This window comes from Botryllus schlosseri, chromosome 5, assembly GCF_051294905.1.
Source record: "Botryllus schlosseri isolate E-star chromosome 5, Bs_hap1, whole genome shotgun sequence".
Taxonomy (NCBI): domain Eukaryota; kingdom Metazoa; phylum Chordata; class Ascidiacea; order Stolidobranchia; family Styelidae; genus Botryllus; species Botryllus schlosseri.
Genome location: NC_137240.1, coordinates 22,134,867 through 22,154,550, shown reverse-complemented (window position 1 = coordinate 22,154,550; position 19,684 = coordinate 22,134,867). Strand labels below are relative to the sequence as shown.

Here is a 19,684-nt window from a genome sequence, read left to right as displayed (position 1 = left end):
GGAATAAAAATGAAGAAAATTGACTTTGTCTAAATGACCATAGTAGTCGACAAACACCATGAATATCTCAGAAAACAATCAAACACACTCATGTGTTATTGAATGAAGCATATACACGTTTTTTGTGTGTTCATGTCTATTACTCGATGTTTCTGATGCTTTGAAAATGTATTGAATTTGTAGTGCAGATGTTTGAATACCTTCGTTTCACTATAGAATGTAAACGTGGAATGGCAGCGACCGATTTTGCAGCTTCGTTCCGCTTCGCTGAAGCTTTACTCAGACTTATTTTACGGCAGCTACTGTAGAATTTTTGGCAATCCAAAAGTTGTCTTCCAGAGCTCAGAATTTACTGAATCCAGTCTTGATCGAAAGCTACTGTCGCACTGATTTCGAAAATATCAATCAAAATATGGTGAAGCACCGTACTGAGATGAAAAACCACCCTCAACATCTAAAATCTGCATTGCTCAGAACAATCGGATGACCGCAAAACAATGACCATAACAATGACCCATTGCGGCTCTTCGATTGTTCGGACAATGCCGATAATTCAGACTTGGAGGGCGAATTCTAATCGGTTCAGTACCTGATCATATTTTTATTTCCATTTTCGGAATCAGTGCGATAGTAGCTTTCGATCAAGACCAGATTCAGTAAATTCTGAGCTCTGGAAGACAACTTTTGATATGCCAGAAATCCTACAGTAGCTGCCGTAAAATAAGTCTGAGTAAAGCTTCAGCGAAGCGGAACGAAGCTGCAAAATCAGTCGCTGCCATTCCATGTTTAGATTCTATAGTTTCACTTTCAGCGACGAATTCACCGTGTCTAACAAGATGGTGAAATGAGGCCACCTAACGGCGAATATTATAGAAGCCTCATTGGTATGACATGGGTAGGCTGTTAAACATAGCCTCTGGGATATCAGGCGCTTCGGATGCACCTCCAATCAGTTTCAGGCCCCATTCTGATAAACGGGATATGAGATATATGCGGGCCGTGTTATTTTTGGCGTATGCCAAAAATACAAAAAAATTGCTTAGGCCATTGTTGGCATTTTCCAGATTTTATTTTTTTGCAGTTTTGGTAACGCAAGGAATTCGTATTTGTATACGATCAACGATGTAAAACTAGGGTTACCATACGTCCTCCTTTAGGAGGATTTGCCCTCCTTTTTGGGGTATTTGAAAATGTACTCCGAGGACGCCTAAATGTCCTCCTTTTTGGCAATTCGTCCTTCTTTACAGCTTTTAGAGGCGGTAAGATAGTGGACATTTTCGAGTGAAAACCGGCATAAATGACGTTAAATAGGAAATTCGTTGTTCATTTGTTTTAGTCAACCGACGTAACGTGTGAAAGAAAAAGTGTATTTCTGGAGTTGTGTCGGAAAGCTGACCTTAATTCTTCTTATTTAACCGACCACGAAAGTGGGGAAAATTTATCATTTTTTCTGGATTTACCTCCGGTATTATAAGTTTGAAAACTTTGAAAAAGTGTCATCCTTTCCCGATTACAACATATGGTAACCCTAGTAAAATACTGTATAGTTCAATCTTCCATATAAAACGAATGTCCCGTAACGTGCAGTATCTCTGTGTGTCGTCAAGTAGCGAGCGTAAAAACCGAATTGACAACGGTTTTGTAGAGTCAATTCACCAAATACAAAACCGACCGACCAACAACTGTTGGTGAAATATCTAATCCGAATAGTCGATTCGATATGCGTACATAATTACCTGTATTCACGCACATAACAATACCACTTATGCCAAGAATTCAAAATGGTTGGTGACTCATTGAATCACAGCCCTTCACTCGCTAACCGATGGTTAGAAATCACGAATAGCTTCAATATTCATTATAATATTCAAATATACAACGGGCAAACAAACAAAAAAAAACTGAAGGACTGAATGTTTGCAAGCCTATGTATGGCAGCCTACGCATTGATGGGGATAGGCCTACTTCTTGGCGACTGTGGCATTTTGCACTGTGTAAGTGTGTATGTTCAATTGGTCATTGATGGAAATATATCCCTATTGAGCAACGGGTCACTGTTCAATGTTCATCAGTGATTGCATCATGTGCTGACATTTTCATCAACTAGTTAATGGAATTATATATACGCATTGGCCAAAATGCAGCATGAGTCGCGCGCGTCGGCTTCATGAGGTATCAAAATGCAAGGGCTGTAACAACAGGAAAATGCCTAGTCATTGAGCTATATCGCTAACTGCTGGATATCATTTACTACCCGGGTTGATCAATTTGCAGTATATCGTAATTCCAGATTTCAGTACTAAACTTTTTGGCCTCGACGTAAGATTTTCATTCGCACAACATATATCCCTTGGACGGTAGACCGCGACCTTCCGAAGGTTTCACGGACCTCAATCTATGAAGTTAGCGTTACACACCCATGTCGCTTCATGCAGACTCTTTTCAATTCTTGTCGACAGTTATATCTAAAACTTTCATAAAAATCTATATTTTTAAAAAGCCTTGTTTTTGGCATTTCTCAACTTTTATTTTTGGCAGTTTCGGCACTAGGTTGCCGAAATGCCAAAGAGAACACGGCCTGGATATATGGGAAAAAAGGAAGTCACCTCGCAAGTGGTACATCCTTTCTTGTTTGCCTCCGAATTGATTTTACCCCTGTCCACGTACTAGAGAGGAGCATGGACCGGAGCCGTATTGGATATCCAACCGGACTTTTTCATTTTTGGCCGGAGCCGGATCATTGTTTTTTGATACGGCCAGAATCGTTATTGATAAGCATGACTTTTGTCTATATATACCAAAGGGCCAACCTTTTCAGCCAAAGGGCCGCATGCAATTGACGAACCATTGCGCGGGCCACTAGCCGTGCAATGCGCGAACATTTTTCAAAGTTCATTGGTCAATAATATTGTTACTTGAGGGTATTGCGAGTCTGCTGTATATCGCTTGGCTCAGTTTGCAAGGACTGGACTATTCGGCGCTTGGACATATCGATATCGAAAGCTTCGGTCAATATGCGTCAATCATCTTGTCTCTTCATCGTCGGTAGTCTTTCTGCGAGCGCAAACGCAAGGTCGCATGTTGGACGACACTGCCTCACGTAATTGCGAAGTTAAACTCAACTACGCCACAGGTTGGCCGCCCTGGTCTATACCAACCACACGCAAGTAACCTCCATGTCATTGCGAAAATAAACGACCCATATTTATAAATTCACGGAACTACCGTACCGTGTAGGGCGGAGCATGAACCGGAGCCGGATTGGATATCCGGCCAGACTTTTTTTATTTTTGGCCGGAGCCAGCTTCTTATGCAAATTTCGCTTTTAGGGGGGTCCAAGCAACCATGCAAACATTTTAGGTGTTCACAATAGATTAAAGGTTGAAAAACCCTGTTCTAAAAGATCGTAAATAGGAATGTTAAATGTATAATGTATATCCAATAAAACAAACGCTTTGGGCGAATTGCAATAACTTGATTAGATCTTTATACTGAGAACACCGGTCGCACCGAGGCCAGGATGCCGTTTAACCGCCCAAAATCTTGGCTTCATAGCCTACGGACTGGATGTAGCTGATCTCCAGTATATATGCGTTCATTTGTGACTAATTGTCTATATATCAAGTTTGAACAGCAGTGACTATTCTGTTGTGACTTTGGCTGTCTTGTTCTAGTCAAAACTAACTCGAAATGGTAGCTGGGTAGAATGGTTCGGAATCACTGTGCTAAATGATAAGTATACTCAACGTTACTAAGAAGTTCAAACAACTTTTGAACAAGCATGCCGAAAATCTGAGGCTGCACCAGAGTGAGACAGCTTCATATTATTATTTTACTTGCCTCGATGCCAAATTAGATCGGCCAATTGATGCTGTGGCGAGGCAATGAAAAAATTGCTATCGAAAAATATCAACATATATAAATATCTGTACAATAACCACGCAACAATGCAAGTAAAAGTAGATAGCGTAAACAATAAAATCGGAGGAAATTACAGTGTTGAGGTCAAAGGGAAACGAGCTGCAGCATCCAGGCACGGCTACAGCAACATAAAATAGCGGATAAAAAGAATTAGATACAGTCACTCATGACAACAGGTAATATCAATAAGATGCTTCAATCAAGACGTTACACAGATCATGACGTTGTCAATAACGAATGTTATTAGCAGGATTTCATACGAAATTCGTGATTTCAGTTTGCAATTTTATTTCCAGTAGCAAACTCTCCGATTCGTTAAGTTTCCTATTTTGATTTTGAAATTACGAATCATTCGAAAGGTATATGATAGAAGACTAGTCAATGACACACCATTCAGGCACGCGATCTTTAAATATGCTCCTGATTTTTAGGTGGATTTTCATACTGTGACTGGGGCTGAATATAGGGAGTTTAGTTTGTTATTTGGACTGATGTTGCTAATCTCTCGTGATGGGTATCCAAACCCAACAATACAGTAAGGCTTTCAATATCTAGCTTGACAATTCAATACACTCATTCGTTATGTGACTGGTAATATATTCATAAAAGAATGGGGGCTGCAACTAGAAATGGTACTACGACAGGATTTTCCCATTATAATGATGATAATGATAAAAATAAGGTTGCATATCATTGTTACACTGGCGCGCTATCTCAGAGTTACGACTGACCAAAGAGGCCCCCACGTCGCTGGAGCGTTCGCTTTTACCCCCGGAATCTACAGAATTGTCGTAGTCCCAACATTGCGACGAAGAAGCACAAAAATTCGTGGCAGAATATTGGTGCGGCACGGGAGGCGGCAAATTATCGCAGTTTATCACATACTTCTCGCTGATATCAATGCAGCTGTCGCCATGTTCGGGTGACAATGTGGGCTCGCGCCCTACGGGGAATATCGTACACGAATTAGCTTCATTCGATTCGGCAGTGTCTGGTTTAAGAAATGGAGCGCAATCTTGCTCAATTAATAATGATCCCGCGTGGTCGGGTATTGGAGTGTTTTCAGCTTTGACTGCGGGTCTGTCGCTACCAGCGGTTGAAGTTGTGTTGCTGCTGCACAGTATTTCGGAAGCTTCGTCTCTTTTTGCGGTTGCGTTACGTTTTTTAGCAGACCCTTGCGAGTAACTTTCGCTGTCTCTCCTTCTCTTCGAACGCTTTACTTTACGCCTTTGAGACTGACCCGACTGGGAGTTTGAGGAATTACACGCGCTCTGACTACAGTAAACGCAAGACTCTGGCTTCGATGCAGCACTCGACGGTTTTCTGGACCCTGACGAATGTCTGCTAGGTCTCGATCGTTCCGTTTGGAGATCATTTCCTTCTTGGTATATACTGCAGTATTGTTGAGAATCGAGTGCGTCATCTCTACTGTCTTCTATACTTTCATTCGGAACAGTAGGTAGAGTGGATCGTGAGTTTTTCTGTGACGAATTCCCTATATTGGCGTTCTGGTCGATTTGACGCGACGCCTTCTTTAATACTTTACCGCAAGGTGGCGAGCAGGGTGCGTTTGACAGGCAACACATACACCTCCGATAAAAACCTTTCCATGAATCCAAAGTCTTCGAGCTGCAGATCCACACGCCGTTTGTGATTCCAATCACGAGCGTCATGAGGTATCTGGCCATCAATACGAATAAGTAAGGCTTGTTGGAGTTGGATGTTATTACGGAGCCGCAATTGATGTTGATCTCCCACGCGGTTCGGTTGACTTGTTCGTAGAAGTAGCACCCCACCAATATGGCAGCGGAAATCATGTACAAAACGTTGAAAATCCCGATGCGTACGATCAGGCGTTCGAACTTCTCAGTCTTCTTGCCATCCTATGTAAATAACAAGTTTTAGAATTTTCGACCAGACTTGTACAAACAACTGAACTCTCAAAATATGCAACAAGAAGTAGAACTATAACCACTCAATTTTCAACACTATAACAAGGACTAACGCAACTATAACTAGCTGAAACGCAGCTAACTAATAACTGATATTACCAATCAGTGTGTTCCAAATGACCTAAGAAATATTGGAGACGGAATCGGCATTTTAAATGGACAGGGTTAGAGTTTGAAATGGGAGGTGTTTCGGCCACAAAAATTCACCCCTTGGCTATATGTCATATTTAGTAGTAACAACTCTGAGCTAGTATATACGGCTGCAATAATATCACACATCAGAACACGATTCATGACAAACGAAGTTACGTGTTTTCTGATTCTACAGCTATTTTGTTAATGCCGAGCTAGAACTAGAACTACTGTAGTCAGCTTACCGTCAACTAACCAGATTGGGAGTTTGTAAAAGTCAGGGCAACAACGGAGGAGGAAACTCCGTAAATGTCTCACCTTACGGACGCGGCTTCTTATTCGGATAAGGCTAACGAATCCAACAAGAAGAAATAACCCTCCAGCCGCGAAGCAGATGACGAGAGGAAACAGGACGAAGCCACGTAGATTTTGCAAGTCCTGGTTTCCGACGTAGCATATGCCGGACAAAGCGTCTCCGTCGATGGAAGATAGAACCAATGCCTAAAACGCACGGACAGAAAACCTATTACGGGGTTGCACGGAATACTGCGTTATAATCTCAATCATATAGTCTACCAGTGTATTCCCAAGCGTGTAATGAAACCGGGCCACACATATTCTCAAATCTCAGTAAGTTCGACATCGAAATGCGAAAACTATAATATTGCTATTTGCAATATTGATCGCAACTCCACATCGCAGATCTCAATTGCATTGGAAAGACCCGTTTAAAAGTGGGAGAGTGAAGTCGAACCTCAAGAGTTACGAAAATAAAAGACATAAAACTATTTAAGATATCGTAATTCATATCGCGGAGCACAGGGTCTGAAAAGGCGACAAGCATTACTGTCGTGTGTCATAATAATGATAATATCTATAGTAATAGGGAGAGTAACCGCACATACCTTGCGCTAGTCATCAAAGGCATCAGCGACATATATCAATGCGCAGGCAGTGCTTACCAGAACTGTTAGAATGCTGGGAAAGATCCAGGCCACGATGTGATACACTTGAAAGTATTTGGAGATCGATTCGTTGCTCCATTTTAAAGCGGCGGCGAGAAACCACGTCATTGAAAGTATCACCCACCTTTGAAAAAGAAAAATTACAGTTGGAAAGTGCTGAAATTTCTAGAGATATGCGATGCGCAGTCAGAATGAAGGTGTTACATGAAAATGGTTTGCCTGTCTGCCACGCGCAAAACTGTAAGTTTACGCCACTTGTCGAAAGAGCAAACAAGTTCATAAGTGGGTGCATATAGAGAAAATATACATGCACTCGCGCAGCGATTAGACTTTCAAGCAGTTTATTTCGATCCAGCTAGAAATTTGTCAACGAACCAGTCTAAAACTCACCATATTGCACTCGCCGTACTGAAGAAGTAGGTTAACAGAAAAACAGTGACGCACATCGGCGGTCCCGACGAGTGATACAAAATGTGTCTGGCGCTGTATCCGCACACAACCGCCTCATGACCAGCAACGATACGGATTAGAAACCTGTAAGAAAATTTAATATAATCTAATCCGTAAATAATTGCTGAAATATGTAAACAGTAATAACCGCACGAAACCAAAATTTTAAGCTAATCATCGCTCTAAAACCGACTCCATTTTGACTGTTTGGCATTGACATATCAGGTGGTTTGGCACCAATTACCGGCTACAGTGAGCTATAATAGTCACTTGTCATTTGGATTCCTAATGGCAACCGTAATCTCAGTGAATTTTTAAAAGTTATTACAGCAACATTAACATTAACGTCTTAATCCAATTTATTTTATGCATAGAATCATTAAAACTCTAGAAAGGCAACATCGTAAGCGGACGTAAGTGACAGATGAGATCATGTCCAACGGAATTCAAGAATTTTCGTGTTGCTTCATTCGTACAGAAGACGCAATGCTACAAGTTTTCCGCGTTTCTGAATTAGAGGCAATTCTCGGTGAATTTTTTTAGGTGCGGGAATCCAGGAGGGATATGTCGCATGCGAGTTGGTTATGACGTAAGCTAAACTTTCGCAGCCTGTGGCGGCCTTCATCCACACAAAATGTCAAAGCAAGCCTGTCAAGCAATCATGAATAAAACTGAATCCCTTACCCCACGCTCACGAACAAATAGCACACCGACATGAAGATGATCGGCCTCTGTGGGTATTCGAATCGATCCATATCGATGAGATACGTGCTCACCGTGAGCAGCGTCACGATGAAGCAGACGACGGAGAGCCACTTCATCATGCTTTCGGCCGTCGAAATTTCGCTGTCGGTGAAGTATGGCGACTTGCAAGGTATGGCACAATTCCGTACGTTACCAGTTGATACCTGTGGAAAAGAAAGGAAGATATAATATACAATCGATGAGGAATAGCAAGTGCGGGCAACGTGCTGAAGTAACGTATGTTATATCTGTTTTCGAATAGAAATATGACTACTGCCATTTATTGATACAACAAAACTCCGTAGGTCCGTCTTGGGGGTGAATGGTTGAAATAATCACGATCCAGGGCAAACCAAGGAGGGTTAGTATTGGTGTGTAGTGGAATCAGTCGCAAATCTTACGGATCATGTGCAGCCTTCAAAACCACGTCTAATATAGCTTTGTAAACTTGCGATGGTGGCCCCAAACGACTAGTAGTACAAAATCGAAAACATGTGAGATTCAGTGATTATTAGTTGATAGCATGTCACAACTCAACCAGGCACCAATGCTCTAAATAGGGATAATAGTCCTATACTTATTTAACGTAAGCAGAATTTGTGGTTTGTTCAAACAAAGCATTTCCGAAAAACGTGAGGTGCGCACAGTTACTATACAACTTCCATTAACATCTGAACTTATAATAACTGTGTCTAATTTTTCATTAGGAGGTTTCGTGATGGGATATATTTTCATCTTTTGAAACTGGAATAGTCCCAGCAATCTCAGTGCGAGCGAAAGCAATCACCTGGCACGATATGAAACTTCTTGTTACATATCTTGAGTCGCGATCACTGGAAAAAGTAGCAAAGAATTCTCATTTTGGTAATAATCCCGCTAAAGGTAATATTCACAACGAGTCGCAATTTTGTACTTCACATATGGTTTACGTTCAGCACACGCACGAACGCCAGGTGATTGTGTTCATTCCGGCGACATCGTGCGTTTCAAACTTTTCACGCTAATTTGCAGACCGCAACATTCGTGTTTTTTCAGCGCCCTTTATGAATTTCTGCCGTCATTGCGCGGTTCCAATATTCCCGGAGTCGACCGTATCGAATGTAAACAGGTATGAATGTGGTTGCTGGTCACACAGCAGGCCGGTGCAAAAATACAAAGGAGGTGTTTTGACACGGCTTGGATACTGTTATTGATCGGAATGTGTCCATATTGCCTCAAACCGATATCAGGATACTTGACAGATACATCGACTGCTATATCAAATTGCGTTATATCTCGCTGCATTTATGTAAGAACCGATTCGGACAGTCACACATAGCGTGGTGCATATATTCTTGCGTATTCCTTCAATACAAGCATGGAAATACTGCTTACGCTTAAAGTATGCATCCAAATTAAGCTGACAGTATCCGACATAATGTGATGCAATCTGCATACCGGATATATGGGGATAATAAATATCAAGCGAAATGAACAGGTGTACAAACACGCCAGGTGTAGCGTTATGCTGTGATTCCGGAAAATTGGCCTTGATGCGAGCCTTCGAGGAACTCGGTGCGGGGTGACGTTGATGATTTAGCCCCGGATCGCGAGGATATAGTTCGCGATATTTATTTTAGGTCACATTCCGCAAGTCTTTCACTACGATCGGGCGCGCCTGCGAAAAGTCACCAATGTGGCAAGGACCCGTGACCTAAACAATCCTGATGTGATGTTGGACAGACGTAGGACTGTAAACTCTAAACGATTGATAGTACATCTTGCATCTTGCAACAGCATACACAATTGATCCAATAATTAATATTGGGCATTTTTATTGCGACTACAATCGAAAGCAAATGTATCATTTCACGGTAGCTCCAGTAGAATTTCATAATATCCTACATAATCCATCAGTCTGCCCTAGGAATGTTCCATGAAACTTCATCACATACACGCTCCGTATTATATAATATGATAAGCAGCAATTCGGGATTATTGAGAATATTACAATCGCTTGATCCTACTACAGGGAATGCATTCGCTATATATTCAATTAATGTAGTTTTGTATAATGTACCATTTGTGTGGTTTATAAACGAATAGTAAATAGAGTAGGACTATCGCTCAGAGATTTATATCGAACGAATTACTAGAGGAAACATTGTGTTTGTTGTGCGAGTCTTGTTTTAAACATGTCTGTTTGACAATAATTTTTGTTTTAAATGCAACCCTACCTATAAGTAAGCAGCAAATATAATCAGTATCGGGTGCACGGGAGAGTGCGTTGCCCGCTGAACGCCGCTGTTGTGTAGTACAATACTAATATTAACAACTTCATAGCATCATGTGGCATGCATTCTGCCTGATGCGCTCATTGTTTCCACGGCTTCATCCGTACAAGAGTTGATGATGACAAATAGTTACTTGGTGTGGAACACCAATCAAATGCGAAGTTGAAAAACGAAGCCGACGATATCATGTAAAGACTTCACTTTCCCGCATATCAAGGATGGGGCACCACTATTACGACTTGAAGTATGATACCACACTCAATTTTTCGCCGATATCAGCCTAACAGACGTCAATATTAGTTATTTTCCGCTAAATTCCCGTGATTGGAGCAATCATTTCTATAGCTGCAATGAATCGTCTGTCACCGCGTGAAAACCATCATTTGTGTAATCTATGGATACAATTCCGGGGCTGCAATGTCTTATTGTTACACCGTGTCAATATATACAACTCGCGGTTGAGACACATCGGCGAGTTTGTGACTCCATAATATTATTGTACACCGTATCACATTCCCCAATCCCAAAGCCATATTTATTATATGAATTGAATATGCCACAAAATCTCGAAGCATATCGATATTGATGAATAAGACAGTCCCCGAACGACATTGCTTCGGATTTCAAGGGCAAATAGAATAATATTTCTGAAACGTGCCGACAAACAATAGCATTTCCTAAGTTTAGCTGCCGGGATTGGAGGCGGGCCATTCACATCATCGTAACACCCTCTGACAATATACTCGTTTCGGAAACCCTATACAATAGACCGCAAGTCGAAACAACATTCGAACGCTATATTCCCGCTACTTGGTGTTTTCTTAACAAAATAACTTGCGGATGGTGTTGACAAGGAACCAGTTGAGGCTTTTGTTGGCGAACTCATGATTTGGCGTAAAGTAAACATCGTTACCTTCGAAGTGATGAATAAAATATTGACTATGATAAATAGGGTGCCGGGACGGGGGCTGGTGTTTGGCTCTCCGGTCAATCGGTCAACTGTCGACTATCGCATTTGGGTTTCTTCACCCGAGTATACTCTGTTTCTTGCGTATACATTCGACTGTGCGTCTAACATTTGCATGGCCTATTATAAATAGCCATTGCACAAGCTTAAATTTGATGTACAGTGAGTATAATTATATATAAAAACATATCCATTGCAGAAAATCCAAAGTATCAGCGCGACCATTTTAAATGTTGCAAAATGTATGTGTATGGCATTGCGCGATCTTGAAACGTTATTATTCATCACAAAACAATCAATATATTTGTATCTCTTTGTCGTGTTCTACATAATTATCTTGCTAAATTCAACATTGCTCCAAAGTTTGTTCACTCACCGTCTTATCGATCACTACATAACTGGTCAGTGGTCAAACAGGGAATTATAATCGCGTACTCCTCAGTTTGCAGTAAATATATTTATATGGACTCCAAGGGTTCTAACCAAGTCACAAGGTTTTGAGCCGCAAGTCAATCTCACTTTTATAGTTTTGACCCGAGTCAAGTCGAGTCATTTTCAAGTCATAGTGTCATATTGTTTTGCCTCGAGTCCAAGTTCAAGTCACAGTTTTCAGTGCAAGTCAGTTCAACCCACTTTTTTCAACTCAGCTAGAGTGATATAGAATATCTCGCATTCAGAATATAGTAAGTTTCCTCAGTATTAACAGTTTCTGGCGTTAATTTCCAAGTATCAAAACCGACAGAACAAATGCCAATAATGTGGTAACTTTTACCATTCATCGAAGTTATAATGAAATGTATGTCTTGGCCTTCCTATTCCCGAGACATATGACTTGGTTCGAGTGATGTACGTACAATGACTCAAGTACAAGTCGAGTCAATACAAAAATTGACTCGAGTTGTGTCGTCATAGTACTTATTTGAAAAAATGCCTCGAGTCAAGTCCCCAAAGGCTGTGAGTTATATAAACTAGGCCAATATGTTATTTATACTCCAACCAGTTAATAGTTTTGCAACATATTTCTAAGTCTGCCACTGATTAATCATAATCCAGTTCGTTGTATTGAAACATAAATCCTTTCTCTGTGATGATATCCCAAGGCGGTCACATTACCTACTAAAAATGAAACATGGGGCTGTTTTGTGTCGTCGTTATTCTAAACTGTGAGGTTCAACGACTTTTAGTTCAAGTACCGCGTATGTATTTATTGACGAAAGTTTCTTTTCTATAATACAGAGGAACATGATCGATGTAACGCATAACTCTTTTATTCGTCACGATATGCCCACTAAACGTGACCTTAAAATAGTAGCCTACTCACTTGAGTATACAAATTTGTCTCTGTTATTAAAACTAGTCAAGAGTGATACGACCGTAGAGAATTCTAATATGCTGATTGATGATTGTATCATTTGCTTAGGGATAAAGTGAGTAAACTTTCGGGCCGTGCAGGCGGTTGCTTAAAAACCACAAAAAGAACGCGTTTCGATATCGATGATTTTCGTATCTTCCAGTATGCGGAGTTGCGCAATTCTACGGTCCGATTTATGCGTTCATAAGGTTCATTTTTGCATTCATTTCCATTACCTGCACCCAGATAATTTGAGTTAATCGCAGTATGTATTATTTATAGTACTGTACAGCATACGTTTTCATATAGTTCAAGGTCGTCTCTGTACGTAGATCTGAGGATGGTAACTTACGTACCAAGTAGCAGAAGCACACACATATAGGCATGCAAACAACCCCCCACTCACCCCCCCCACCCACACACACACACACACACACACACAGTAAATGCGTATAGTAACCGGACATTAATAAACCACGATTGGAATCGTGTGACACGCGCCTTGTGCGTCTACGAATCGGCGCTTCCGACTTCAGATTTTGAGAACCTATTCACAGACGTTGAAGCATGGAAATCGGACGATGCAAGATAATAAAAAGTCTTTAACGTATAAAGAATGTCTTCATTTGAGTTGGAGTGCAAAACCCTACGAAACCTACCAGTATATCGCGAAATTGAATTAGATCTGGGAAATAAAGCTGTCATAACCCATCACTAAATGGTCGTAAGGTCGTAACAAGGCGGAGTGGGTGTGATCATTAAGGTATCAATATGATCGGGAACATAATTGTAATAGGTAGATATGGTTGATAAACTATTTCGAAATCCGAGTATTCTCAGATCATAGGAAATCGCGAACCTGAAATAGCAACCCACACAGCATTATGTATATACCGTCAGCCTGCGAGTTGGAGACTGAATGCGCCGAAGTCGACCGAGAAGGAATGCTAACGTACATCTAGGTTTGGCTTCGAATTAGTCGTAAATATCTAAACTTGTTAATCCGTTGACGAGATATTATTGGTATCAATATTGTCACAACGGAAACTAACCGTTGATACGCCTCCAGGGCCGCAAGTTCATTACGTCGATACTGTGCATACTAGACTGAAACAGAATTATAAATATACAAGAGCGCAAGGTTTACAATGTTGGCGAAAGCCTATCGCCAAGTTCGGCAGCATGTTGGTTGAATGTACCTTCCCAACCTTCGGTTCGGTATAACGACGAGTATAGCACAACATAGACATGTGGCCTTTATCCGAATAGATAGCAACATACACAGGTAATAACAAAATTACAAGACTTATAGAAAATTTGCAACACGCAGATTGATACCTCTATCGTGATGTTCATGCCGTTTTAAGGCCATCCTTCCATGTTTGTGGCCTAATTATTGACACTCATTTCACGCAATGTTAGCTATTTTCCTAATCACAAATTTTTAACATGTCTTGAGCAGATACTCCGGTTCACATGGTACAAAAGTTTTCCAAACAAAGGCTTATTAGTTGAATACGTCCGGAATGCTGCTATATTTCTGACATTTGTCGAAATATTAGCACTAGCATTGGTAAATCGTCGACTTACAAGCCCGGGTTAAGTTGCACAAATCGGATTTCTCGAAACAATTCGTGTCACAGCACATCAAAACTGTTATGCATCACAACTTATATTTACCTCCGGAGTATCAACTTATTACACGTTTGCTACAATAACGGATGGTTTATTTACGTCTGAAGTAATTCCGCAATCGTGAAATGTTTTGACAAACGACGGTGTCTAGATGACAAACAAAGATGGCATTAAATTTCAATCCACCCATTTACAAGGCGTTCATTCAAGACGATGGATATAGAATATTTACTGAAACAATTTTCCCACAAATTTTAATCCAAGGTAAATCCGCAAGGATTAGGCTTACCATATGCATCATTCACGCCTCGTAAAGTTACGTTTTCATTGACTGATCAAGTTTGTCAACGCATATTACTGTTCACGACGTTGAGACCAGTACACTTCAAGTTAATTCCATCCGAATTGTGTGTAAATTGCAGATTATTGTATTCTATCAACAGATATAGCATGTTAGCTTTACCATGGGTAAAGCAGGTAATGGTAAGTGCCCTAATTGCGTGCATCATCAGTTTATGGACATAGGTTCGCGGAAGTTCGTAAAGACAGCAAGGCATAGTCAATATATTATTATCGCAACAAAATTCGGGATAATACCGCTTCCTCTATCGTTCCCTCAAACCTTATCAGTTTACGGTTACAGGATAGAGTACTGCTGAAAATACAATGTTCTAAATATAAGGCGCATAACGCCCGATTTTGTTTGGGCGATTACAGCTACCTTCGATAAGTCAAGAGGCTAGGCTTTGTACTGAACCACAACGAAATATGATCAATCTTAATGCCAATATATTTCCTTTCGGGAACTACAGTAACTGTATACTGAGAAAAGCACATGGATATGATGGTGTTGATGCGCGATCATGGCAAATCAGTCATCTCTTATTTTGTTTCATAATAAGAACACAAAGCTTATTGCGATGTCTGGATCCAATCGTGTTTTCTCTCCAAATTCGATCCGTTCCGTGCTCTACATTCCGGATTTTTCTTAAGAAAACTTCGGCAATGAAGCAGACAAGGCCAGTTTCAAGTGTCCCGATACATGAGAAATTTGTGCATGCTGGTGAACATTTCGTTTGTTACTATTTCCGCATACCAGTTCTACAGCAAATAGCAGAGGGATACAGTTTGACGTATGGTATAGAACGGAACCAATGTTAGCGTTCCATTCAATGGCAATGATTTTATATAGTTACGTTTTATATCGAGGATTTCAACAATATTATTGGAGATCACGCGCGCGTGATAACGGAGCACATCTGTTATTTACATCCAACCATTCAGCGTGACAAAACTACCGAGAAATATTGGCACGTTATAGATTAAGCGAGAACCCAACCCACACAAGCAATGTTAAACACTACAGTTTAGCTTTATATTGGAAAGCATAAGATTTGAAGAAATTAATAAAATCATACATACATCGAGCATTGAGGATACATGAAATGTGGGCTTATGAGCGGAACATGGTCAGAATGATAGAGTAAAACCGCTGTATGCAGTCTCATATAGATTTCAGAAGAGTCCCGGATGTTCCGTATCTTTTAAACTTGATGTTACTTTTGATCATTTATATTTAGTGGGGAAGTTTATCGGCGCGAGCTTTCACTTAATACACGTGTAAATTAATCTTTGGTTTTGAAGAAAAATGACTCAGTCGATTCAGTGCGACCCAAAAATGCATCTGTGACGTGACATTTTTATCATGGCCAATAAAATACAAAAACAACATAGTTTTGACAGCGACTGAGCTGAAGGGTTAGTCGAATGAAAATTTGTTCTTGCCAAAGGATCTACAATCCTATTGTACTCCGCTGTTTGTTTTACGATTCGATAATTTCTTCACAAGACAATTACCAATTCAACCTTAACGCGCATTGCCCCCACCGAACAAGGTCGAGTGTTAATTGCATTGAACACTACGCAACCTGCTACAAGTACTGTGGTCCAGGATGGAGATTTAGTAATTGCCCGAAGGTTTGGTGTATTTGCGAATTTTCGACCGGTTGTTTGCTTACATGATTTCAAGGCGAAACTGGAATTACTTTTCTGTAAAATCGCAGAACGTTGGGATAGAACAGGGGTGGGCAAACTACGGCCCGCGGGCCGCATGCGGCCCGCAACACCGTTCTGTGCGGCCCGCGAGAGTCTAAAGAAACTTTTTAGAAATATTGATCAAATACGTACTAAAAATCGAATTAATGCAGGGACTTGATTAACTTTTTCTTATTATATTTCACCATGATAATTCTAAGACAGTGATGGTTCCCAAACTGGTAGGCGCGCTCCCTAGGGGGCGTGAAAGCATCTGATGGGGGGCGCGAAGCTGAGCTCAACTGAAGAAATTTTTCGCGCTCCGCACGACTTACATCCGTTTCAAAGTTTGTGCTCTGTATTTAGTCTCAATTACATATTGAAAAATCTCTCATCCACAGTCGTTCCTTCCATGCCATCAAACTACCAGTTAGGTTTGCTAGTATCCTGGTTGCGTTTTGTGATATGACGATAAGGGGGCGCGAAATCTTTCACCATCATAACGGGGGGGGGGGGGCATGTCCTGAAAAGTTTGAGAACCACTGATCGAAGGTAAATACTTGATATCACAGCGGGATAGCTGAAACGAGATTGACATAATTGGATCACAAGTGGGATTTCAGATTGGCCGCTCCATTTTTAATTATTTCAGTCTTGTGTTCATAAAAAAACGATTCGGGCGTGTCTTAGGTAGATTCGTTGTCTGTATGCGTAGAATTGGGGTATTTATATTTTATCTAGATATAATAGAAGCTTGTTTGAAGCTAACCTGGTTATGATGCTGTCAGCATTGTGTGCCCTGGAACTGAACCAAAAGTGGAATTAGTAAATCTATGAACAGATCGCTGCTCACAGATTTAAATTTCAATCCTGTTCTAAGAATCGGGCCAACCGACTTTCATCTCTATAGTTTTGACAAATTGGTTATTGAGGTCCGCAAGCCTATGAAATCTCGCCACTATATGTTTCTGACGCGTGTACGATATCATCAAAGCAATGTTTGGCTTGTTTTAAATAAGCACATATATTATCCTACTGTCCTCACTATATAATCAAATATCAATATTCCGTTTTGGTTTATAATCCCAATTTTATATAGTGCGGCCCGCGAATGGATTCAGATGTTGAATGCGACCCGCGAGCTCAAAAGTTTGCCCACCCCTGGGATAGAAATTGATTTAAATGTATTCATTTCGTACAAATTGGACTGTTCAATGACAGGCAGAACACTGATCACTAATCGTCATACAACCCACAAAAACCTGAACTTGAACTCCCCGTAAACCGCGATGGACGCAATTAAATTGTGAAAATTGCATTCACGAGCTAAACCCTTTCAGGAATTCGATGGTGAAAATACATCACGTCCTCACGCCGAGTTATGCCGTAATAATTACCGGTCGGCTGAAGTGCTTTAATCAAGGACACTTACGATAATTTTCATAGCTGTATTAGTCAATGTTTATAAGTTAATAATCATGCGCCGCGGAAAGCAGGGAATTAGTTGGTACCTTTTCTGTACGCCCCTCGTGGCGGTATACATCAAAGCATTACCTTTTGCGAGCAAGACAAATGTAAACGACATGCTATTGCAATTTGGTAGCTGATCTTTGGCGGTTTGATTGTACAGCTCATACATTGTCACCGACTGTGGAACGCATGTTACAAAAGCAAAATGTAACTCAGATACTTTCAAATTGATCGGATATTGTAAACAGGAAAGCACATTGACAGCATGGTACAGGTGTGGGGGCTATATACGTGCACAAAGCATTACGCCGGTAGTATAAATTCACCTTCGGTTTTAAAGGAGCCGTATACACGTCAGTAGACAGGCAGCAATTGAAGCGGGGTATTCGCCAAAGCATACAAGTTGCTAATCTTCAATTGGGTTTCGTCAATGCTCATTGAGCATATGTAAAGTGTCTGCTAACCGAAGCACTGTAGGACTCGCTTCAGATTAAGGCATTTAAATACTTTACAACGCAAATCCAGTAATTGAATGATCGTAGACAATACAATAGTCTCGTTCATCAAATATCCCGTTTTAAAACGGGTCAGCTATAATAGGACTGAAAAAAGAACTTCAATATGCATGTACACTGTGCACTAACTATATACACTGTATAATAAATGGCTATCACTATGCTACGAGTGATTGCTTTCCCACTTTTGCCACAGAATGTTGTATGGATGATTTCGTCCTATGTCAATTTAATGACTGACAAACCAATCAAGCAATGTACGAGTAACCCGATCGAAAACAAACTACATTGCTTGATAATAATACAACGATATTGACAATATGTATTTTCTCAACAGGATGATGCAGAATTAATATCGAAAACGTTCAACACTAATGTGAATCGTTTTTCGAATATTTTCGTAATCTGCATTTTGCAAGATGACATTTTCCATCAAGTGACTAATATCTATCACAATCACAATATACGGTTGTCTCATTTCTAGCTCTACAGGGTATAGTTATATTTCCCATAGTTCCAGCCAAGACGTCCTGAGGACGTTTTTAACTTCAGGTTCACCCACTGTATATTGCGGACAATGTTATTATCAATAGTCAGCACATTCAAATAAGCCTATCCGTATATGTTAATGTTTTCTACAATGCACCGAATTTGTTTGGCTGAAAGGTATATTACAATTGGAGGACGTAATATATTTCACAAGAACCTGTGTTCGACACTAGATATTCGTTTCCGTAAGTACAACACGATATCGGCATGCGATTGTGTACACAACATTCAATGATGGATATGGCAAATCCGGTGGTGTATATCACCTTCTAAGTACTACAAAGGCGCCGATAAGAACACTCCACTCATTCGTAGTCCAGTCACCGTACGATCGCGAAACAACTACATATGGCCGATGCCAGTTTGTGACTCACGATTATCCCCGCGCTGTAACATTCGGAGTTTATTAGTTGCGCCGGTAGCATGACGGTGTTCGGGCGACACTCACGCATCTGGCCACCCACGATGGCGAAGAATGCAACACAAACAGAAGGGAGAGGTGAAGACAATCCGCTATGATGTGACACTTCTATCACCCTAACCGCAATGGCGATTTATGTTACGAATTCCTTGAGAAAACGATGCACGGTCGGTGTGAAAATCACTGTTCTCTTATCCCATTTTTTTAAAGTTTCCTTATCATTAGCTGTGTTGCCTGACAAAATTAAGCCAGAAGTCAATAATCCAGCAGTTTATTTGTAAAGCCGACAAGTAGAGTCTTATTAT

At 40.7% G+C, this 19,684-nt stretch overlaps 1 protein-coding gene across 1 annotated transcript in view; it reads right to left on the bottom strand.

Annotated features, from left to right (window-relative positions):
• Positions 1-3,782: 3,782 nt before the first annotated feature.
• The window catches only part of LOC145439399 (uncharacterized), a 28,888-nt gene continuing 12,986 nt past the window's right edge, over positions 3,783-19,684 (bottom strand). Inside the window, exons 5-9 of the mRNA XM_080316882.1 lie at positions 8,105-8,328; positions 7,361-7,504; positions 6,968-7,094; positions 6,324-6,506; positions 3,783-5,804 (exon numbers count right to left, since the gene is read on the bottom strand). Coding sequence (XP_080173008.1) covers positions 4,557-5,804; positions 6,324-6,506; positions 6,968-7,094; positions 7,361-7,504; positions 8,105-8,328 — 1,926 coding nt within the window. The 3' untranslated portion in view covers positions 3,783-4,556. The remainder of the gene's footprint in view (positions 5,805-6,323; positions 6,507-6,967; positions 7,095-7,360; positions 7,505-8,104; positions 8,329-19,684) is intronic.